This window comes from Dysidea avara, chromosome 11, assembly GCF_963678975.1.
Source record: "Dysidea avara chromosome 11, odDysAvar1.4, whole genome shotgun sequence".
In the NCBI taxonomy this organism is placed as follows: Eukaryota; Metazoa; Porifera; class Demospongiae; order Dictyoceratida; family Dysideidae; genus Dysidea; species Dysidea avara.
In genome coordinates this window covers 9994420-10018689 of record NC_089282.1, presented here as the reverse complement: position 1 = coordinate 10018689, position 24270 = coordinate 9994420, and the positions used below count along the sequence as shown (strand labels likewise).

The window sequence follows — 24270 nt, the reverse complement described above, 5'->3', positions numbered from 1 at the left end:
TATTCGTTCTCTTTCATTTAGAATATTCGTTTTAGCCCTATGTAACAGTATATAAACGTGTGTGCTGTATGTACTTTGCTAGGCTCTGCAAAAACTGTCTCAGCAGTTTCTTACAAAGCGTAAATTTGGAGAACCACCTGTGATAGATGGTATTGATCGAGCTCAAAATAGGTATGGTACATTAGATGCTGTATTATAGTGGAGCCTTGATTATCCGATCACCAGTTAACCAAACTCTCAATTATTCGAACACCAAATTGACTGCTCATTAGAGTATTTTGTCAAAAAGTGTATGCTTTATTAGGGCAGTTGAGCAAAGCTCTATATATGTAAATGTATGGAAGTTCGATTTTACTTACTATTTGATTATATAAACACCCTTTTCCCCCTTTTAGTTCAGATAATCCAGGTTCCACTGTATTATAATTTATATAATTGAAATCCTCCCTATTGGCATTCTGTGTGTTAGCCTGAGCAATAGTATGAAACAGATTGTAGTACCATTTAGTAGAGTTCTCTCCATTCCTTTACCAGTGTTACACCTGTAGCTCCATCACTCCAACCACGTAGAATAACCTGTTGACTTTCTGCACCCTGGTATAACCACGTGATCTCGAGTCTGAAATTCACAATCCAATAAAATGAACAGTGGCCTGTCACTGTTATACGTATACCATCATACCATAGAAATACTGTTTGCAACAAAATGTACCTTTGAGAAATAGTCTTAGTGCATCTGTAGCATCATTAATTCAGTATTAGAAGAAAGAAAACGGAAATATATGAATTGTAATTATTGCCATAACCTAATATTTGATCTGCTACAGTAGCTTGTCTATATTCTTGCCTGCCTGCCTTTCTGCCTGTCTGCCTGCCTTACCACAATTGCAAGGCTGGAGACCAAAATGAAGCAGTGCACAGCCACCATTTCAATTTTATCTCTGCAACATGTGCCTGTTCTTCTTCCAATGAGTGTCTGCCATTTGCTCTTTTCCTTTTACATAACCGTCATGCAAGGAAGCCATATTGAAGGAGTTAATTTTCCATATTGAAACTTTTCTTGTTGGTGATGTGTGACAGTAATTTGTAGCTTTTACCACATTACAACAGATTATCAGATAAAATGATTGCATTGTTACCACGCCCCTTAAGTGAGCAGGACATGCCACCACACCCTGAAACAACAGAGTTTTGTGACCATGCTCCTTAATGATATAGATGCAATCATCTACAGTTTTTGTTGTAGAAATCAAGACATTGAAACCACACCTCTTGATCTATTGCAAAGCTTACTTGAGATAGGCATGGAGATTGAGTTACAGTACTCTAATAAAGCAGTCACAGCCATGCAGTACTCTAATAAAGCAGTCACAGCCATGCATGTATATCATAGCTATGCTATGAAGAAAGAATTTAGCAAACTGGTACATTTAATGAAGTAGAATTTCATTGGTAAAAACTAGTTAAACAAGAAATACGGTGTATGATTGATAGGGCTGGGATTGTACTGATTCTGGAATTAATCGTGATTGTTTCTGAGAACTGTGATGTTGACATGTATTATAAATAATTGTGATATTGTGACACTGCAAATTCAAAATAGTGACACATACTTTTGTGGAAGAACTTGATCTGGAAAGCAAGTCTACACTTCTGAGACAGTTCATTGTGAATAAATCTTACTACAGTAGTTAAATAGCTTACCTGTAAGAAACCATTGAATTTCTAAGGATATTATTATTTGTTATCATGTTTGTATTAAACTGTACCTTAATATGGCCTTATTTGTATTAAACAAGTATGCACAATTTCACCATGTTTGTTAAAATGAATAATTCATACAAAGTTGTGCATACTCAATGCCACTGATGCATGTAAAGTTATAACATCATGATAGTTATCATATTTCTGATACTGTCAGACCTTCCGTGCCGATTACTGTAAAGTGTTAATTATTATACAGTACAACCAAGTACTAAAGATAATACGAAATGCAATTAAAATTACGTCATTAATGAATGAATAAATTAATAATGTTTGATAAAACTACAAGGCCTCAGGCTTCGCATTCACCGGGAATAGAATCCACGTTGTATGAAGAGACAATCGTATAATGGACGGGTGTTTTTGTGGAGGTGATAGAAACTTATGACAATTCTATTTAACACCCATCAAAACAGTTAGCACGTGACGCCCACTAGACAAGCGAACCACTGTTCATTTGTGTTTGAAAGTGGGCAACAGCGACTATTTCGATTGGAAGACGAGTTGTTGCTATGCCTGCTTAATAAACAGCATAATTGGAAGTTACTACTAATTGCTGGAGGTTAGTTTGTGTTGGTTAAAACACTTTGATAATCTTGTTTCTTTAGTCTCGCATAACTAGGGTACCTTCGCTCATGTATGGGATAGGAGAAAGCCTCACCTGGCAGGCCATTGTGAGAAGAAGGCACAGTTTCCAGCTGGTAAATTTGTGTGATGATGCATACAGTAGCTCTCCACCTGAAGCCTTTTAGTGCCAGGATTGCACAGACTAATCACTGATATGGGCCCTGAGAAACTATTCACTGCTAAATTGCATCCCACGTACTGAATGCTGATGGAGAGAACAAACACAACATACACAAAATGTGCCCTTAGGCTGATAATTGCTGTGTGCATGGTTGTGCTTGCTATTATTATCTAATCTAAAACAGCCAAGCTGCAAGCGGCACCAAATTCACCTGAATTGTTGTTATTAAAATTTTTACCATTAACTCTACCATCACAGCCATTTCTTGGCCGCCACCTTGGATTTCACATCTTTTTTCACCATAGCCTTTTTGAGGGCTGCACTCTTTTTTTACAGCTTGGCTGTTTTGGATTAAATTTCACTTCTTTTTGTATTTGTATGGTCCATGGCCGGCTTTAGGGCTTTTTTAACCTATCATTTTTTTCTTTACCACAGGAAGAAGAAAAGATGAAGCAGGGTGATTTCTTTGTAGCTGAACTCTCTACAAGGTGATCCTTCTAGCTGATCTCTCTACCGGATAACTTGTTTGTAGCTGAACTCTCTACAAGGTAACTTCTTCTAGCTGATCTTTCTACAGGGTGATATGTTTGTAGCTGAATTCTCTACAGGGCGATTTGTTTGCAGCTGAACTCTCTACATGGCAGTTTCTTTGTAGCTTAACTCTCTACAATGTAATTCTTCTAGCTGAACTCTCTACAGGGTGACTTGTTTCTAGCTGATCTCTCTACAGGGTGACTTCTTTGTAGCTGAACTCTTTACAGGTGATTTGTTTGCAGCTGAACTCTCTTACATGGTGGTTTCTTTGTAGCTGAACTCTCTACAAAGTGACTTCTTCCTAGCTGATCCCTCTACAGGATGACTTGTTTCTAACTCAACTCTCTACAAGGTGATCTGTTCATAGTGGAACTTTCTACTGCGGGATTTGTTTGTAGCTGAACTCTCTAGACGATGGTTTCTTTGTAACTGAACTCTCTACAAGGTAACTTCTTCTAGCTGATTTCACTACAGGATAACTTGTTTGTAGCTGAACTCCCTACAGAATAACTTGCAATGTAATATAATTCTATAATGGAGTAAATTATAAACGTAGCCGAATGCTCTATTAGGGTGACTGTTCTATTAGAGTATCTTGATCTTGCATATGCTACACGTAGTTGGCTTTGGAATCATAACTCAGTGGTTTGTAATCCGATTCTTCTGTACTACTGCAAGGACTTTCTATGGTAATTATTCCAGCTACACACCGATTTTCAGCTCACTGCTCTTAGCGGTTTCCCTGGTAGGCGTAAAAACTAATAGTTTTTTATTCACAAAAATCGATCGCATAATTTTGACACAGGTTGAGTTTTGTGTCATATCTCAATGGCCTTTAACTGGATTCCTTTCAAACCACAAAAAGGCACTCCTACGATAGTTACTCCATCTACATAGCAATTTGCAGCTCATTCCTTCAAGCGGTTTACCCTGTGGGCGTGACATACCTTCAACCTAATTTTACGCAAATAATAGGTCATAACTCCGTGAATGTTCATCGGATTCCTACCAAACTTGGTGCTGAGATTCGCCTTAATGAGCCCTTTAAGTGTGCCAAATTTCAGCCCGATTGGAGCACGCATTCGTGTTTTATGGAGGATTTTGCAAAGTGTGCGAAAAAAAGTAGAAGAAAAAAAAAAAACGAAGAAAAAAAAGCCCAAATTTTGGCTGCTTGTATCTCGGAAATGGCTGGAGTGATTGTCTTTAAATTTTGAATGTGGACTCTCCTAACTAGCGGGCACTTCTGTAGCAACTTTGGTTTCAATCGGATAAGGAATCACGGAGCTACAAAGGTGTGAAAATCGCTTTTACTTTCTTCCTATAAATGTACTCACGGTGTGGCGCGCTGGCTTCTTGGGTCGCATGACACACTACCGTGTGTCTTGATATGTAGGTAAGTCTGCCACCATTAGCAATGCTCCACGTACTTGTGCACATTGACATATCCATGAAATTCTGGTATTGCATTTCAGCCACATTTGTTCTCCTAATTTTTTTTTGGTCTTGCAGCATATCCGCGGCATTGTGTGATTATTTTAGTACAAATGGCCCAGCTCATGTTAAATATGCATAACTCAGATATCATTTGTAAGTGACAGACAGTTGAAATACTCTGCTTTTATCCCAATCTTACTGTGATTTGCTCTTGACAACTTCAGCCATTTCTTAATCTAGCACTCTAATCCATCCTCATTTAAACATATCATGTAACACAAAATTGTATACAATTACATAAAATTAATGTAATAAGTATTCGTTGGCTTTACTGCTTGTAGGCATCATTTTCAATACCATGATTCTCACAATTTAAAGTGCATTCTCACATCTCCATGGTCAGATAATCACTGATTGTAATTACATACTAATGCATACCTTATGTTATATGCCAGCCAATTCCTCTAGAATTGTATTACTGTGCATTTTTTCTACCTGCACACACTGCGTTGGCCTTGCACTGTTTGTACATGCCTCATCAGTAGGTTGTCCCGTCGGTGATTGTACTTGGTTGTATTTGCCTCGGGCCTAGTAATAATATTAATATGTTGCATCTTACAATAAAGTAGCAAATTTTGCAATTGCTCAGCCCTAAATTGAACGATGGTAGCTATTACAACATAGCTATGTGGAAAATCCTTACTTTAGCATGAAACAGGCGGTAGTAACATTCCATTGTACCACATAGCTTTGTTGAAATAGCTACAGTACCATCATTCATGTATCTTGTTTCACTAATTGTTAATTGCATATCAATAGTATTCATAATAGCGATATTGCTTTTCCAAAATTGTCAACAGCAGACACGCACGGTTTGGTTTCATTTGAAGTTTGGAAAGGGCTGTAATGGACACTGTACTTATATGGCTTACCCATAGGAAATGTATTGTAAAAATTTTGTTAAGCCGTAAATATATATGTCAGACATTTAAACAAAAAGATTTAGAAATATTTTAACGTGTCAAGCAGTACTACAAGTGAGCCTGATTTCTAGATCATGTGTAATTGCATCCATGAGTTATTAAATGTTTTTGAGGATTCAGCTCAACGCATACGTACTATAGTTCAGTGTTCAAATAATACATTTGTTGCTTACATATACAGAAATGGTGGATACCATGAAAAGTGTCGACAACAATGGTGGCCATTATATCCAATGATGGACTCACCACGAAGAAAGCAAATCAGGAAAACCTCATTGTAACAACAAAATATGGAACATCTGTACTTTTGGTTTCTTGATAAAGACGGCCAGTACATTGAGAGATAGAAAATGAAAATGAATTGAAGTTACTCATTGCTATAAGAAGTATTTTAAGTGTAATAGAAATACTGCACTTCAAACCTGCGCTTTCATGTAGGCACTGTGATGGAGAAGAACTGATTCTAGAAAAAAGCCCAAGAGTATCAACTAATATTAAATCCACAAGTACATCAGTGGAAAACCAGCTTCCAGCTCTGTTTGAAGTACAAGGGCCATCCAATGTGGAAGAGGTTAACTGATTCTGTTTTGCTATTTTATAGTGAAGGATTTTAATGGTATTAATGGTATTTGCTTTTATTTTAACATATAGGTGTCCAGGATTCTGACACCTATATGTTTGAGCCATGATGCTAACCGCACTATTTTAGCACACCACATGCAAAGTTTGTATAAGCAGGAGGGGACAAGTCCAACAGCAGTTGAATAATGTGGAGTATTCAATCACTACTGACATGTGGGCTTTGTGTGCTAAGGGAGCTTTAACTGTTCATTTCATCATGTCTGCAAAACTTTCTGATATGTATCTGTGCATGTGTTTCCTGACACCTGTACTGCAGAAAACATTGTTTAAGAAATTAATGATGCACTATCAGAATGGAATTTGTCATAATGGAATTAACTCAGAGAACAGGGCTAATATCACTGCTGGTATCAGTTTGCTTGGTGTTACATGCTGCCATGTTTTAGCCATAATTCCAGATATATCCAGACTTACAGGTCAATCTAAGGGGCTTGTAGCTCACTTCAACCAGTCTGAAAAATCCACATCAGAAATGAATTGCATTGGGGCACGAGCAGTCAATGGTGTGGTCACTTGATGGAAAAAAATTTACTATGGTGCCAAGAGTTTTGGAGCAATAACCTCCACTCTGTACTAAAACTGCTTTAACTTAAGTAATGCCAACCAATACAACATAGAGTTGTTTGCGAAAACAATGAAGACCGTTTGTTGAAAGTATTGATGCACTTGGGGCATTAGAAGTTATTCGCTATTCCATGTTATGCCTCTTAACTGTAACAGTGATTGTAGACTTGTAAAAATTATGAAACTGAAGATGAGGAAATTCAATAATCGCTATACTGATTCTGTCCTTTATTTGTTGGAACAAAAATGTATTTTTGGACCCCCTCTTTTTCAGATTCAGAGAAGAAGTGTATTAAAGATCAGGTTACTGAAGCTACATGTACTACGTGACACATACTTAGATTTTTACATCTAGTAGGTTGATATTTTGTGGAGACATCCTGGAGGATGTAGTTCACCAAAAGCTAACAGCACAGATGCCGACAATATTGTAAACATCAAATGATCCTATCTTTTACCAGATCAAGACACAACAGTGTATATAGGGCTCGAAGCTTGCGTAGCACACTTGGGTATGCAAGATTACTCCTATGTAATGTGGGAAAGTGCCATGGTGTAGGTATGCAAAACAAGGGTAAGCATTCCCATATAAAGAGAGTTTGCTGGGAGTGTTGGCCTTGCGCAAATATCTCCTGAATACAGTGAAGCCATTTTTGAGTGGATTAGGAAGTGAAATAAGTGGTCTGACGTTTTCGAAGTACATACTTCGCCGACTTATGGAATGATGCTGATAAAAGATGATACCAAGAAGAGTATCTCTACTGGTTTGTCAGCAAGATCTGTACTGTCGAATGGAACGAAGAGGTGGCTACACTTGGAAGTGTAGAGTGGGTAAATTGGTGAAGTGTTTGTTATGGCAACGTTTACAATTATTTGAACAGTATGCCTAGTGAATATACCCATGAAATGTTAAGGCCTAGGTGGCTATAACTTCTTTATGATTAGTTGAATCAACAACATACTTGTAACTTCAATATATGGTAGCAACAGGTGCATCTACACTTCTACAGTGAAACATTCATAGACACTGTCAGCTCTACCTTTTAAGGTATGGATGTGTTGTAAACCAGTTGGAGAAGTGGTGGCAGCACACTATACCTGCATGGCAGGGTGTGGAGAAGCTTGCTCGCATATTGCTGCAATCCTGTTTGCTGCTGAAACCAATACCCTAGTAAAACAATAGTTCCCTTGCATTTCCCTGCATGTACATGGCTTCCACCAGCATTTAGATCTGTGCCATTCTTGCCATGAGCAGAAATCAAGAATTTAGCGGTGTTATCTGACCTTGTCTGGGCTTGTTCCTTCAGTGAGGTTTGCCGTTCAATGAAAACCTCAAAACAATCTATGATGACAGCACAACTTTGAAAATCTTTTTGGAACACCATGGGCATAGTGTTTAGCAATTGTTCTTCTCTGGCAAATTTATAAAAACATGCAACTTTGTATAAAACACATTGAGCCACTTACTAAAGTATTGACATACTGTTGAGTGATGAATGTTGCAAATGAATCAGGTAATCCAACAGTTACAAATTCAAATACAATTTCTAGTATGAACTTTTATATCATCATTATGCAAGCTTTCTCTGCTGACCACCTTTGCTGTTAGCTTTATGTTGATGTTTACAATGTTTCATGGATGTCAATAGTTCATCTTCCAGGCCTTTTACAAAAATCGCACCTGAAAACTGATCTGTAGCATCTTCAGAAAAGGCATCATAATTGCTTCGTCATCCTCAAAGTCATCACAAATGTCATCTACTATCTCATCAGTAGCTACTCTGTTATCAGCAATGTCTGAGACATCATTAATTTCACCTGGGTCAGTGTATAATACTTTTATCATCATCATTATCATTGTTTTTATTCCCATTTTCAGTTTCTCCTTCATTCTCTTCCCTACTGGGCATTGTTGCACAGCATAGAGCTGTCTGTGTTTGGTTGCCTGTCTTCATTTAAATACAGAAGCACTATTCTCCAGTTTTTGCTTTGCAGATGATTTAACCTGTGGATATATTGTGGAGATATAGTTGGGTGCCAAAGGATCATTAGGGTCATTCCATGTCAAATCAACAAGGAATTTAGGGTCACCTCTCGGATTTTGACAAAACTTAGTGTGTTTGTAATACCTGTGGTGCTTATCACTCATACAAATTTTTAGCTCCATACATTCCATAGTTTCTGATTTATGACCTCAAATATTTTGAATATTTCATGAAAATTTGGTCCATCTCTAGTTATAAAATTGACTGCAACTTTGTTCTGTGTAAATATTTTTAAAGACATTTTTCACTGATGGAAGACTGTTGATTGACCTTTCCAGTGATCCCTAAATTATGGGATATCTACTTAATTATGGTTCAAAAGTACTTCATTGAAAACTTTAATCCTTTATATTTTGAAAAATGCTGCTTGAAATTTTTCAAATTCTTTTGTGAATAATGATTGGGGCATAGTCTATGTTTGTTAAAATTTTTGTGGTGGGACCACAATGGGCTCAAGAGATATAATGAATTATGATGTGGTATGCGGTGGAATTTGCAGGCTATTATTGCTGTATTGGAGTGTACACCTCCAATAACCACTCACAACAAGGCAATGCCAAGTTTGTCTTACAGAGTGAAGGTGTCTAGGTACATTGCAACCTGTATTAGTGACCACCTGTATTGAAAGGCCACCAATATGCTGCAGTTAAATTATACTTCTTTAATGTATAGCACAAAAGCATCAACCCTTTCTAGCAAATCCAAAAATGGTCCTCATTAGACAGGTTGACTATAAATTATAGATCTGATCACCATGTGTCCCTAAACATCATGTAAATGTTGTACCATCTCTTCACAATTATCTTCTTTATTAAGTTGAATCCCACTGTAGTGGATTTGGCCATATTTAAGTTCCATATGTGGCTGCATAGATACATACAACAGAACTCCTCAAAAGGGATACCTGGATACCTTGATAACCAGGGCACCTGTTTATGCACTGCATGTATTCCCAATCTATAGCGATGCACGTACATTTGGCCAAGATACTTCTGTAGCTTCTGTAATATGAGCACTTTATTATGTTCCTAACAATGGAGGGATTTTGCCATATACGTACATGCATTAATTGTACCTCAATGTGTGAAATTAATTACTACATTACTTTACATTCACGACCACTTTGAAGATCAAGTCATAAATTCATACACATACTCACATAGGAAGTAAACATGTTGAACATTTACCTGTACTGACCTTCAAAAACGTGAACACAAAATACTTTGAAAACCATTAATTTTAGTAATTACAGTACTATAAATCACGCATTGAGGTGCAAGCAAGTGTTAATAATATAAAAACTCTTGGTACAAGTAATGCATCTACTATGTACAGTGTAACTATTCTATTCCCTGGACCATTGATAAAGTGTTCATTTTTGAGAAACCACAGACTTGTCTTGGGTCCAAAATGTACGTACAATTACAAAGTGAGGTCATGAGGCTATCAAGGTACCCAGATATCCTTATTGAGGAGGTCTGTTGTACCTATGCAGCCATGTACGTAACTTGAATAGTGTAGAGTGGGGATATGTATGTAAGTGCACTACGGCGAGATTTTACTTAATAAATAAGGTATAACTGAAGAGATGGTACACCATTAATGTGTTTATGGACGCATGATGATCTCATTTATAGTCAACCTGTCTAATAAGGACCATTTTTGGATTTGCTAGAAAAGATTGATGCTTTGGTGCTATACATTAAGATCAAATTAAAGTATAAATTAGCTGCAGCTTATGGATGGTCTTTCAATACAGGTGGTCATTAATACAGGTTTCAATGTACCTAGACACCTTCACTCTGTAAGACAAACTTGGCAGTGAGTGGTTATTGGAGGTGTACACTCCAATACAGCAATAATAGCCTGCAAATTCCTCCACATACCACAACATAATTCATTATATCTCTTGAGCCCATTGTGGTCCCACCACAAAAATTTTATCAAACATAGACTATGACCCAATCATTATTCACAAAAGTATGTGAAAAATTTCAAGCAGCATTTTTCAAAATATAAAGGATTAAAGTTTTCAATGAAGTACTTTTGAACCATAATTAAGTAGATATCCCATAATTTAGGGATCACTGGAAAGGTCAATCAACAGTCTTCCATCAGTGAAAACTGTGTTTAAAAATATTTACACAGCACAAAATTGCAGTTGATTTTGTAACCAGAGATAGACCAAATTTTCATGAAATATTCAAAATATTTGTGGTCATAAATCAGAAACTATGGAATGTATGGAGCTAAAAATTTGCATGAGTGATAAGCACCACAGGTACTACAAACACACCAAGTTTCGTCAAAATCCGAGAGGTGACCCTAAATTCCTTGTTGATTTGACATGGAATGACCCATTACTCTTCTGGCCTGTCACAAAGTGCTCACTGCAGATCCAAGTATTAGTGTTAGAAGCCCAGTTATCACATTTTGCAGCCGCTATCCATTTACTTTGCTCCACAGGATACTTTATGAAGCCAATAGAATGAAAATTTCCCCTTTATGAGTACTTTGTGGCAGTCAACTACACAACAGTTCTTCACCATCACTATACACACTTAACTAGACACGAAAATCGTGAGGAAAAGCTTGAGTTGTCTGGAGTCTGGACCACTCATCCACTCAAAAATAGCTTCATAGAGAAAAAATATTTACGTGATATTTGCATAAGGTTGACACACCCATTGCAAACTCTATAGGAGAAATTCTGCATTGGGGTACACAAAATCTCCCTACGGTATATTAATATGTTTATTGGGAGTGCATATCAAATTAGTGTAATTCTATCCAACCCAAAACTAAAAGACTGAAACTTTTTTTATCCTTTCCTTGGACACTAGAAATAATGCTGAGAAAAGAATGGAAGTGGTGCGAACTAGGTAGGTTTTTGCAGTTGTTTTCAGGTGCCATGATAGCGTACAGTCTTACAGTATTTGGCAGGCTATTGTATGGAAAGAGACATTTAATTTAGTTATGATAACAGGGTATGTAAATTTTGTGTCAATAATGTGGCATCAAGCTAAGTCCTGTGTGTCGAAGGTTGCCAAGCTGCAGAATATTTACCAATCAAGATACTCTAATAGAGCAGTCATTTAACTCTAATGTTGCAGTAAACTTCAATCATTCACATTGATAGTTAGTTACCTTAGTCATAATGAGATGATCATGGTAGATATAGCTATCTGTTGTATTAATGTTAAAATGATTTTTTTGCAGTGGTAATGAAGGATAGGTGATGACACTATCTATTGCAGTCTCAAATCCTATTAACAAAACTGGTGGTTTATTTTTTAAATTTATTTATTAAGGCTTTATAGCACAAGGGCTGAAGGTCCGTAGGACACCTGGTCCTACAGCCTGTTCAAAGATGTTACATAAAGTATGTTTGAAAAGGTGGAGAAAGGAGAAAAAAACCATGACTGGACCTGGGCAGCCTCGAACCTACAGCCATCTGATTAATGCTTGAATGCTTACAGGAGTCTGACCAACGCTTACAGGAGTCTGCCAGATGGTCAGGATGTTTTCTCCTTGTCAATTTCAAGTATATAATTATATCTATAGGAATTCTAGAGAGTCACTTACTATCTCAAAATATCCCTTGTGGAACCAAATGGACATAAGTTTCTTTATTAAGGCTTTACAGCACAAGGGCTGAAGGTCAGTAGGACACCTGGTCCTACAGCCTGTTTATAGTGTACAAGCCCTGTATATATATATATATATATATATTTTTTTTTTTACCGGAGTCTTACTATTCAACATAATTTGGTGTCTACAGTCCTCTACACATACGTATCTAAAATTTTATTTGATGTTTTCATGTGCATTGCTTATTGTAAGTAATTTTTTCCATGTAGGGGGCTAATAGAAGTGTTTAAACTGATTCTTGAGCACACTGAGTACATTGGTGAACAAAGAATGCAGTTGGCAGATACTTTATTGGCACAAATATCAGAAGTGTCAAAAGTTGTGAAAAAAGACAAGGAACATTCATTTAAAAAGGTATCATATTAATACATAGTATGTGGTATCTTTGTTGATATGTATGTGTGGTACTATGTACAGAATCTATGGTTTTGAGTGTGGCAACAATGGCTAAAACAATAACCCACATAGTACATGTATGGCAAGAACTGCATAAGGGCTTGGCTCATAGGAATGTGTCATGTACTTTCACAAATCATGTGGTCAATAATCTTTGTAGGCCTTACTACAGATTACAAAATAATACAATAATTTCCATCACTATTCAGTGGACTGGACTGGACTGGAACACTGGACTGGATTACTGGGCTGATATATATGTTTTGCACATTCTATGATTTACTGAGTGTTTAGTTGAGGGCCCCTTAGGGAACCTGCAACTGACTACTAAATGCTGAATACAAGCAGTGAAATGTGCAAAACTGTCTCAATAATTTTGCCATGCCACTATAAAGCAGTTACACCTTTTACCCTGGCGCCGCTCAGTGTTCAACTCGCATATTGCCCGGGAAATATCATGGGAAAGCTGTTTGCCGATGACTTTGATACCCAGCCAGTTCAAAGAATTGATGTGCTTTGACTTGTTATATTGAGCAACATAGAGCTTTGTATTGTAGGACTCATTTTTGTAGTGATTGCTAAGCTTAGTATATTTGCTAAGATAGACTAGTTGGTTGTTACTAAAGAATAATGAAGGTACAAAATAATTGTTTGGGTGATTGTGGATGCGTATTTCTACCCACCGCGTATCAGCCCTTTAACAGACCATGGAACAGCAAAGCCACTACTACGTTGAAATAGGTTAGTAACTTACAGTCCTAAGTACTTAATATAATAACTTACTTACTGTCCCAATAGTGAAATTAGTTGACTTAACTTAGTATAATAATATAAACTCCATCCGACGATCGCAAGTTTTCTAACATTGCGTGTTGAAGCATAGTAGCGTATTAATGACGTTTTAACATATGGCTAACATTCTGATAGTTATTAGCCCACGTTATTAAAACCATGATCGATCTTCAGATGCTACTGTATAAAATAAACGGGATGAGTTCTCAGTAGTTCTTTCACCTATTAGGTGAGTGCGCCCCAAGTGATATATATCACTTATACCACGGCTGCTTGGGATTTTGCTGACATATACACCCTCAGCCCTTGGGCCTGCGGCCCTCAGGCTTTGGGTGTATATATCAGCAAAATCCCTCATAGCCGTGGTATAAGTATTAAATATGCACTGGCTTTCCTTTGATCTGAGATGTGAAAATGGTACATGTAATAGTTATACCATGGGAATGAGTGCTTTGCCTGATATATATGCACACACCTGAGGGCCACAGGACTGAGGGCAAGTGTGTATATACAGGCAAAGCACAATTGCCTGTGGTATAACTAATATGCTCTACTTTAGCATGCAGACTTACCTAATTGGCAAAGTCTTTAGTTGTTATGCCTTTCTCTCTTTAGGGAACCAAGTAAGCTGTGATTGTGGGATTCAATTTTGCCAAACTAGCTGTGATTGTGGGATTCAATTTAATATACCGAACAGTAGTTTGATTTTACTTTTGCTAAAATAGCAATTGAAGAGAATAGTGTTTATTATGTTTCTTTAATAACTACATTTACAAATGTGAAAAACTACTGTATTAAAATTGAATCTCACAAACACAGGTTCTTTGGCAAAATTCAAACCCACAATCACAGCTTGCTTGATTTCCTATATAAGAGAATAGGATAACAGTATAACATCAAAAAAATCTGGATATAGTGTGCACTCCTTTTAGGTGTGCAATCTCTTTGAGTAAACGAGGTATACGCAATGGTGGCAGTGAGTATAAGCCTTTTCCATAATGACGTCACAAAATAAAATGGCGCAGTCTATTTGGAGTATTCTAATTTTTTTGCTAAATGGTGGCCATACATTTGGAAAATAAAAGCAAGTGGTTTGGCGAGATGGAAGAGAATCAAGGCTGTTGTCTTATGGATTTTCCTTGTTAAATGCAAGCGATGAAGCAGTAGCTTCTCTACTTAGAAAATCTCTGTCTGAAAGTGAGACCAATCGGGAAGACGCCGAGCTGACTTCGTGCGAAAGTGAGTCAGAGTTTAATGATGTCCAGGCTGAATCAGAGGATGAATGGCCATCTTACGACTATATAGCAGGCCGCAATCTCACGGGAGGACAGTATTGCTGCGTACCACTGTGCAGGAGTTCCTCAGGACAACGACTTGAGAGGGAGCGTTTGGGAATGGCCAGATTATCGTTTCACTCGTTTCCTGGTGTTAAGACAGACAAGGGCAAGCTATGGATAGCGAAAATTTGCCGAGATCCTGGTCCTAAATTTAAGGTGAACCATAATACTAAGGTTTGCTCACTACATTTTACTGTAGATGACTATATTAGTGGTGATGCTAGTATCCATTCTAATAGACGTGTGCTGAAAGCAACTACTGTACCATCAATTTTTCCTTGGACAGTTGAAAAATTAATACGAACGTCTATGACCTCAAAACTGGCCATTTCTCCAGATCAGCGTTGTGACATGGTAGAGTCAGTGGAAGTGGATGATTTTACATGTGATGATGAGGCTGCAGCGTTTGAAACCCATGATGATTTAGATTCTGCTCAAGAAATGAAATGCCAGTGCGAAGATCTGAAGAAGAAAATTGAGGAGCTGCAGTGCAGTCTTGCTGAATTAAAAAGTGAATTACAAAGATCTCTATTTTGCTTTGAAAACATAAAAGATGATGATGAAATGGTGAAATTTTATACTGGAATACCTGACCAAGCAACTCTTATGGCATTTTATGAAGAGATTTTGGAAGATGATACAAAATTAATGAGATTGTGGATAGGCAAAAACAGCAAAGATTGTTATGCTGATTCTAAAACAGGTCGGCATCCTAAGCTCCCACTTTTGGAACAGTTTTTCCTGGCTTTAGTGAGGCTTCGCTTGGGTTTATTAGAGCAAGATTTAGCAAACAGATTTAGCGTATCAGTATCATCTGTATCCCATATCACTGCCACCTGGATCAATCTGATGTATCATTCCTTCAAAGCCATTGAACGCTTTCCACCTTGGCATATTGTAGAGAAGCATATGCCGGATACATTTGGAAAGGAATATCCGAATACTCGCCTAATAATTGATGCTACTGAGCTTCAAGTTGAAAGGCCATCTTCCCTTTTAACCCAGTCATGCACATTTTCTGCATACAAAAACAGAAATACTGTTAAAGTGCTTATAGGAATATAACCAAGTGGAGTTATTGCATTTGTGTCCCCTACATATGAGGGGTCTTTCTGACAAAGAATTGACGCAAGTTCTGGAATTCTGGACAAGCTTGAATATGGAGATGAAATAATGGCTGATAAGGGATTCCAAATTCAAGACTTGCTTGCTCCACTTGGTGTACGCTTGAATGTTCCACCCTTTCTGAACTCTAAGGTGCAAATGCCTGTGGCTGATGTACTACTCACTAGAAAGATAGCCCACTTACGCTTTCATGTAGAGAGAGCTATTGGTCGAGTAAAAGATTTTCGAATTTTACAGCATACTCTGCCAGCCACAATGTGGGATTCTATAAATGAGGTTATTTATGTTTGTTGTATGCTAACTAACTTAAGTCCACCATTAGTAGCATAAAAATTAATATTTTTCATGTAATTAAAAAAAAGTGACATTACATTTGTCTATTATGTAGTTATGTAAAAAAGTGCAGTGAATATGATACATCACATCAAAGATGACGTAGAATCATAGTGGTTAAAACCATTGAATATTATTACCAGTGGAGAAGGTACTGCTACCTGTCACCATTTAAACAATTCATGACAAGTCAACGGAATAAATATACCACCTCTCATCTTCTGTGATGGCTTAGGCTCACATGGATACCTTCTAGCATAAGTCCCTTTCCCATTATCAACAGATGTGATCACTGCAATATCTCGTTTTAAGCCAATGGCTAACAAACAAAGTTCTAAGTCTCCTTCCCATTCTGAGGGATCCAAAACAGTTTGCCTTTTCTCTAGCCACTGTATCATAGAGAGTCCATCTTCCTTACGAACATGAGGACATTCATCCATCATCTTACAAACAAGTTGCCTCAAAAGATTGCTGGTGAATTTGTCACCTCTACTGTACTTACTAAGAAAGCCTGCCTGATGGGCAACAGCATGATACATACAACTACCGTCACCATCTACTAGATGTCTAACAACATTAAGCTGTTCTTACACAGCAGTCAATGGTAGCAAGTTGCCACTTTGTGCTGATACACTTTGTATGGACAAGCCAGCTGTAGGTGTTGGCTTGACTGTAGGATGAATCGTAGATACTGGCTTGACTGTAGGAGGAATAGTAGGTGCTGACTTGACTATAGGAAGAACAGTAGATGCTGGCTTGACTGTAGGAGGAACAGCAGGTGTTGGCTTGACTGTAGGAGGAACAGTCTTGACTGTAGGAGGAATGGTAGGTGCTGGCTTGACTATAGGAAGAACAGTAGATGCTAGCTTGACTGTAGGAGGAAAAGTAGGTGTTGGCTTGACTGTAGGAGGAACAGTAGGTGTTGGCTTGACCATAGGAGAAATAGTAGGTGCTGGCTTGACTGTAGGAGGAACGGTAGATGTTGACTTGACTGTAGGAGGAACGGTAGGTGCTGGCTTGAATATAGGAGGAATAGTAGGTGTTGGCTTGACTGTAGGAGGAACGGTAGGTGTTAGCTTGACCGTAGGAGAAATAGTAGGTGCTGGCTTGACTGTAGGAGGAATGGTAGATGTTGACATGACTGTAGAAGGAATGGTAGATGCTGGCTTGACTATAGGAAGAACAGTAGGTGCTGGCTTGACTGTAGGAGGAACATTAGATGTTGGCTTGACTGTGGGAGGAATGGTAGGTACTGGCTTGACTGTGATAAGACCTGAATCACTAGGTGTTACAATCATGTAAGGAATAATTGATGGTAAATACTTCTCAAAGTAGAAGGCTTGAACCTTAGCAATGATGTTTTCCATAAAGGGTTTATTATAGTACACGCGTTGCACAAAAGTATCTTCTATTGGTGACCATACAACAAAGTCACACCATTGCAGTCTGGTAACGTGCATTTCTGTTTGTATTTGATAGTAGTACGCGTGCGTGGTTGACAACCGAATTTCTCCATTTTCCTCTTTGAGACAAAATGATGAGCTTTTCCTGCAAACATCTGAAATCAATGACTTTTGACATAAAATTGGACATTTCACTTCTAAACATCCATTCTGATTGTCACCAGATTGTGTTGGATCTAGAACAATCCCGTCAGGGCTAGCAGCCAACCAGGGAGATGATTCGTCTACAGGTAGACCACATGGTTGCACACTGACCGTTACTCCACAAGCCCTGTGGTGGTTGACATAGGAAGCTATGGCAGATTTTTCATGTTGTCTTCCATAACGTGTTGCACTAACATCAATAGACTTTTGAGAAAGCTTCTTCATAATAAAGGCACTTGTGCTGTCTCTTTTATGGCATACCTCCTTCATGATTGAAGATGTAAAGCGCAGGGTTCTTTCAAAATTCCAACGCTCCAAGTTAGATTGTGCTCGTGTTTGTAATTCCAGGTCAATAATACTTGCACCAGTAATATAGACGTGGTTATTGTACAACTCATTCACTAAGTGCTGATTCTCTAAAACTGGAACTTCCAAATTTGTATTTGACAATGTGCTGAAGGCTTTAGATGCATAGTTGTGGTCTTTTTCAACATGTAATTGTTTAATGTAAAGTTGCTCTAGAAATTGTTGCTTTTTCTCTGTAGCACGAAATAGTCGTTCATTCCTCAATTTTTCTTCCCTACTCTGAAGAGGTGGTGGTTCATTATCTAATAATTGTAGATACCCAGATGTTCCATGTCTTTTAGGTGTAGACTTAGTTTGAAATGCCTTCTTTAGTTCACTGACAGTGGTAGCTTTCAACAATGCAGTGTCAGTAGCATCTAATTTCTGCTGATGAATAGTCTGCAAACGCTCAGTAAACTTTCGTGCTTTATTTGGGTCAATGATCCTTTTGGAGATGGGGCGGCAATCCCATTCATTAATTCGATGAAGCTTAGCCCTCTTTTTCACTCCATATACTTTCTTCTCCAAAACTACTTCATCAGTAGGTCGAGCATCAGCGTCCTGCTTTCTTGGTGGATTCCAATTCTACAAACGTTCGGTGCAACCCTTTCTTTCTTCTTCTTTCAGACTTTGGTGTATATAATCCTCTAAACAATACAAAGTACCAGTAACGTGATTGCAGCAACCAGACAGACCAGCTGTGCATGTACAATACGCAGTAGCTACTGAGCTAGATGACTCACAAATTACAATATTAACTGCATACACCCTGCCTTTCCTCATTGATGGAAGAACCTTGGCAGTGACACAGATAAAATCTTTCAAGTTGGGCATAGGATGAAACTTTATACCTTGGATATGGCCATCATGAAAGAACCGATAAGCTTTACGTAAGGTTCTAGTAGACACTGTTGGTAAGCCAGCAATTTCTTTGCTTGATGAAGCACTATTGTCTTCTGCATCATTTTGCATGACCTTGTCCGCTCATTCATCTGCAATGCTATCAAGATAGCTCACTTTTGGCAGAACCACTTTCCTGTCAACCAAGAATTCATAAATAGTCCCAAGAGTTATTTCAGGTAGTTGGACCAACTGCTTTGCCCAAAGTTGATCTTCAGGTTTAGGTATTGACTGATATATTTTATACAACAATGACCCTGGCTGTTTTGCTGCAACATTTGTGAGTTTCTTCTGTACATTCAAACCCCTGTCTGGATCAACAAGAAATTGATCCCATCCATATTTGATGTAAAATTCCACCCTATAGGCATAAATTAAAATGATCATTGTAATCAACTAGTCATCTACAATTACACTACACACATCAATACGTGAGGTTTTAGTTTCAGGGAGCTCAAAGGATTAGCTGACGGAGCTAGCGCATGCAGCTACTTAAAGGTAGACTGGACAATAACAAAACAAACAAAAGGAAAACTTTAAACACTGTCAAAAACAAACAAGAAGCTTATCTTTCAATTAGCTCGGGCTTTTTCCCGCTAACTGGAGCTCCTCGGCATGCCAACCACCGTTTGAATTGAGTAACGCTCAGTTCAGAAGGCGATTTTCCATTTAAGGAAGCCCCTGCTATATCGCTTTCATCTAGTAAGGTAACATCTGTCCTTTGACAATCGTCAACCCCATCCATCTCGCCAAACGACTTGCTCTTATTTTCCAAATGCATGGCCACCATTTAGCGAAAAAATTAGAGTACTCCAAATAGACTGCGCCATTTTATTTTGTGACGTCATTATGGAAAAGACTTATATCTTGTTTAGGCAGTGTGTAACAAGATATACGCACTGCCTTAAGGATGCAGCGCCTTTTGAAGCCACATAAATACTGTTCTTTTTATCTTTGATACAGGCAGGCAAAAAGAAAGCTACAGGAATCTACACTACGCTTCGAAGATTGACCTAACTTTCTACTATACAGAGACCAAAGTATAAGATTGTACCTTGTTTCATTCACGCGCTATAGTCTCTCAAAGTTAACCTATACATTTTTTATTCTGAGATACTGGCTGCTTGCACAAGCATCAAATATGCTGTGAAGATTCTTCAATAAACTTGTGGAAACTTTGTGCAGGGATTTGTCTTTGCACCTCTTCTTTCTTGAGTTATAAAATAAAGAGCGAGTGCCACGAGCGAACTTCGACTTCCGGTCCCTGTAACTTCATGCTAGATCGCAATAATTATAATTCCATGCTGTAAAAGTTTCCAAATTTATCACTGATTATCCACCAAACGTTTGGTAGAGATCTGACTATCGTGTATTTCAGAATATCGTCTTTTACAATGCAGTGTAGAACATACGCACACCGACCAGTTATTACAACAAATTCAATAAACCACAAATGCCAACTTTAATCAAATAACAACTTTATCAAATAACAAGTTATAAATGAAGTTCTGAACTAAAGAAAAGCTATTGTTCCTTTTCTTTACACACTGGGACACCTTCCTGTTGGTTGTGGAGTCGCCAAGCCTGCTCTTCGATAGGTATCGCCTCATAATGCAGTCAGTGTCTTGTAATGGGTGATAAATCCAGCTGGAACATCGTCTCTACCTAAGAACAAGTGTACAATTACAAATATAACTTACTAGCTTACACTATCACTTGAGAAAACACAGGAAGAACGTGTGTTGGCTACAAATCAGCTTGCGTTTACAGGTGTCTTCAAAACTAGCACTTACTTTCAGGCTAATTCACTCTATTGTCATTTTTGGGTGCCTAGACGATCATTTTCGTGATGGTTTTCAAACGAAACAGGCTTTTTCTTGGCCAATTTCTTTGGCGCAAAACACAGCTGCCTAACATGGATACTTTGAGTATGCGTAATATTGCCAATTATGATGTAACACCTGCATGTAGTTAAGTGGGTTGTCTCTTGAATGGCTTCAAAAACCCGCTAGCACCCTTAACGATATATATACAGTGGCCCGTTCTGGGCTATTTCTCAAAACTTTCTGAGAAATTTCCGGGAAATTTCTTGATTATTTCTTATTTCTCAATAATTTCTTGATAGTTTCCTGATAATTTCTCGCTTCTCGATAATTTCTCAATAATTTCTTAACATTTTCTTAATTATTTCTCACTTCTCAAAAGTTTCTCGATTTTCTTGTGACGCATTGTGACGTATTTTGTGAAATACGCGTGCCACAGCTCCATGTTGAAAGGCAGTGGCGAAAGTTTCATGTTTAACATGGACCAGTTTTAATCAGACAATACTTTAAAGGCGACGTATTATTCGGAAGATGAGATATATTAGACAACGAGACATAGTGTGAAGCTGACGCCTGACGAACAGAAAGAAAGTGACTGAAGAATATTGGATATACAAGATGGAGAGCAGATATAAAGACGATGTGTCCAAGCAGCAATTGTGAGTTTAAAACAACTGGATACAATGAACTCTAATAGTTTGATGCATCCATAAATCTACCCAGTGTGTGTCACGGTGTCTCTGGGTGTGTTATGTGTAGTATCCATACAGGTATAGAGTACATAGGAAATTTGTGTACACGTGTCCTCAAAGGATAAAATGGTTTGTGTTCTAAGCAACATAAATGCATGGTGAGAGTTTAGGGCTTCAGTAAGAGATTTTGGTAATGGATTTTTGTAAACAACAAATTTGTAACCAGTAATTGTGAAATTTCCTACAAATGAATCCAAGTAAGCAATCAAGGTAACTAGGATAGTACCAGTGCTCAAAGAATTTATATACGAAATAAGATAAGACTGAAAGTGAGCCCAAAATGTTATACTTTAAACTCCATAACTCTCTTCGGGAATATAGTCTATACGTTGAACTGTAATAAGCCTAGGCCACTTCCTTACTGTTTAACAAAGAGTGCCAGAGGGAATATCAGTGCAACATAGGAACAGTTTGCTCAAAGATTATCCTCTCTTGTTTAAAATTTAAAACATGTACCAGTGCTACACTAGGTTAAAAAGCTGTGTTGGTGACATGCTTAAAATTACCACAAGTCTCAAAAGTGGAACCGGCTATACAAGAAGTGGTATGGATGAGGCATGAAGGTACTGTGAGTAAAAGTACAACACTCGTGACTTTTTGATACAAGCACAGCAAGTATAACAACAGTGCTTGTGACATAATACACGGACAGTGTTGGGAGTAACGCGTTACTTATGTAACGCGTTACGTAATATTATTACTTTTGTGGTAACAAAGTAATATAACGAAATACGCTATAAAAACAGGTAATATAACGCAAGCTACTTTACTTACAAATGTAACGCGTTACCTAAGTAATATAGTTACTGTAATGAGTCTAATATTACGTAATATTATTACTACAAGTAACGAAGTTACTAATCTCGTTAGTTGTCCTTTGAGTAACGGCTAGCCACAACGAAGTAACGAGGCCTACTGAATGAAGCTTATTCACCAGCTTCTTACTTAACCAAAATTTGCATATTGTCCAACAACGCAATCATGTCACGTGATAAATTGGTAGTTTCATACGTGACAGCTTAAGGCTGTGGACACAAAGTAATATAATATGTAATATTATTACAGTTACTTTATTTTATGGGTAATATGTAACTGTAACTAAATAGTTCAGTTGCAAGTAATATGTAATATGTAACTAATTACTTTTACAAAGTAACTTGCCCAACACTGTACACTGATTTACAATAGAAATATGTTTACTTTGTGATGTTACATTATTGTGTTTCCTATCCCTTTTATGTACTCCATTATGTATGCATAAATCCAACTATTACTGTAGTTTCCCTAAATAATTGACATGCATGCATACATAATGTAAACCCTGTGTTTGCAAAGGTAATCTCCCCTTAGTCCTACTCCATACCTGGGATTGGTAACCAGAGTTATCGATGCCCATCAGCACATTCACTCTGCTATAACAAATTATAATGTGTTCCAGATATTATAAATTACATAAACACGCTTTGATTTGTGAGGCTGATATTGATACTCAAGTGTCCCAGTTTATATGAAAGGTCTTGTGTGATTGTTTTGTACTATTTTCAACTTGTGATTTAATACATGTGTGCAAGAACGGCTCAGCAATCAGCTGCAACAGACACAGAGGGGGAAAAAACATGCTGGATAGAAGAATCAGTCCTAATGGCTCACCCATTCACCACACAATAACTCTAAGCTAAGATGTTCTGTTAAAAGGGTTTTGCGTATACCTACACCTACAGAACTAAAACAACAGAACCTACAGAACAAAGGATAGAAGAGAAGAAAAAAGGGGGCTTAGACAGCCCTGAGGCATCCCCCCACAGTGCTAAGTCCACTGAAGCTGGTATGTGACCCTTCAGGGAATAACCAGAGGAGGAATAACAACCCCTGGTGCACATGATGGCTGAATACAAACTGGAAAAGCCAAGATGGCAGCGAAGCCAGCTCATCATGTTACAATAAGGAGTTTTCCACTTGCAAGACAAGAGGAAGGCCAGATGCTTATAGGCTACAGTGAAAAACATATGCTGGTGAATTCCCTGAATTAATATAAGTCTTAAAGTTGAGACACCTGTCACAATTTAAACCAGGGATTCTAGTGGTGAATTTATTAGAAATGGATACACAAAGTAACAATAAGGCACACAGCATGTGAAGAGCTTGCATAGTAGGATACACATGTAGTTTGTTAATTTAAACAACGAATATAATACATACTGAAAATAATACATACTGAAATCAATATACATTAAATTTTGTTTTGTTTAGTGTAATAGAAAAAAAATTTACATGTTAACTGATAAAAGGGATATCTGAGAAAAAATGGTAATCTTCATATAGAGACGAACATCTTTCATACTGGTCATACACATAAATACCCCACAGTCAAACTATTAAAACTGCTGGGGATCAAATAATAGGAACAGAAATTAGAGGATATTTGCCCATGAAAACATAAAGAATAACACAAGATTGGAATTTAGTTTCAAATTTACCGAAATAGATACCTTGTT

General features: G+C 37.7%; 2 protein-coding genes across 5 annotated transcripts in view; one reads left to right on the top strand and one right to left on the bottom strand.

The window, feature by feature from the left end:
• The window catches only part of LOC136239421 (F-BAR and double SH3 domains protein 2-like), a 155669-nt gene that overhangs the window by 40479 nt on the left and 90920 nt on the right, over positions 1–24270 (top strand). For all 4 annotated transcript variants that reach the window (XM_066030151.1, XM_066030150.1, XM_066030152.1 and 1 more), the window contains 2 exons: positions 83–171; positions 12575–12719. In XM_066030151.1, the coding sequence (XP_065886223.1) occupies positions 83–171; positions 12575–12719 (234 nt within the window). The remainder of the gene's footprint in view (positions 1–82; positions 172–12574; positions 12720–24270) is intronic.
• Positions 16376–19945, bottom strand: LOC136239172 (uncharacterized). The gene is made up of 3 exons (XM_066029904.1): positions 19827–19945; positions 19318–19561; positions 16376–18885 (listed from the first exon to the last, which is right to left on the bottom strand). The coding sequence occupies exons 1-3, from the start codon at positions 19943–19945 to the stop codon at positions 16936–16938; spliced, it is 2313 nt and encodes a 770-aa protein (XP_065885976.1). The 3' UTR covers positions 16376–16935.

What these genes read in the sequence shown, in the direction of transcription:
- LOC136239172 (XM_066029904.1), bottom strand. Translation starts at nt 19,945, where the DNA reads ATGGATGGGGTTGACGATTGTCAAAGGACAGATGTTACCTTACTAGAT. An exon ending in AGCGTTACTCAATTCAAACG is followed by an intron (nt 19,562 to 19,826) that starts GTGGTTGGCATG and finishes TTATGCCTATAG; the next exon opens with GGTGGAATTTTACATCAAAT. An exon ending in GGAAAGTGGTTCTGCCAAAA is followed by an intron (nt 18,886 to 19,317) that starts GTGAGCTATCTT and finishes GAACGTTTGTAG; the next exon opens with AATTGGAATCCACCAAGAAA.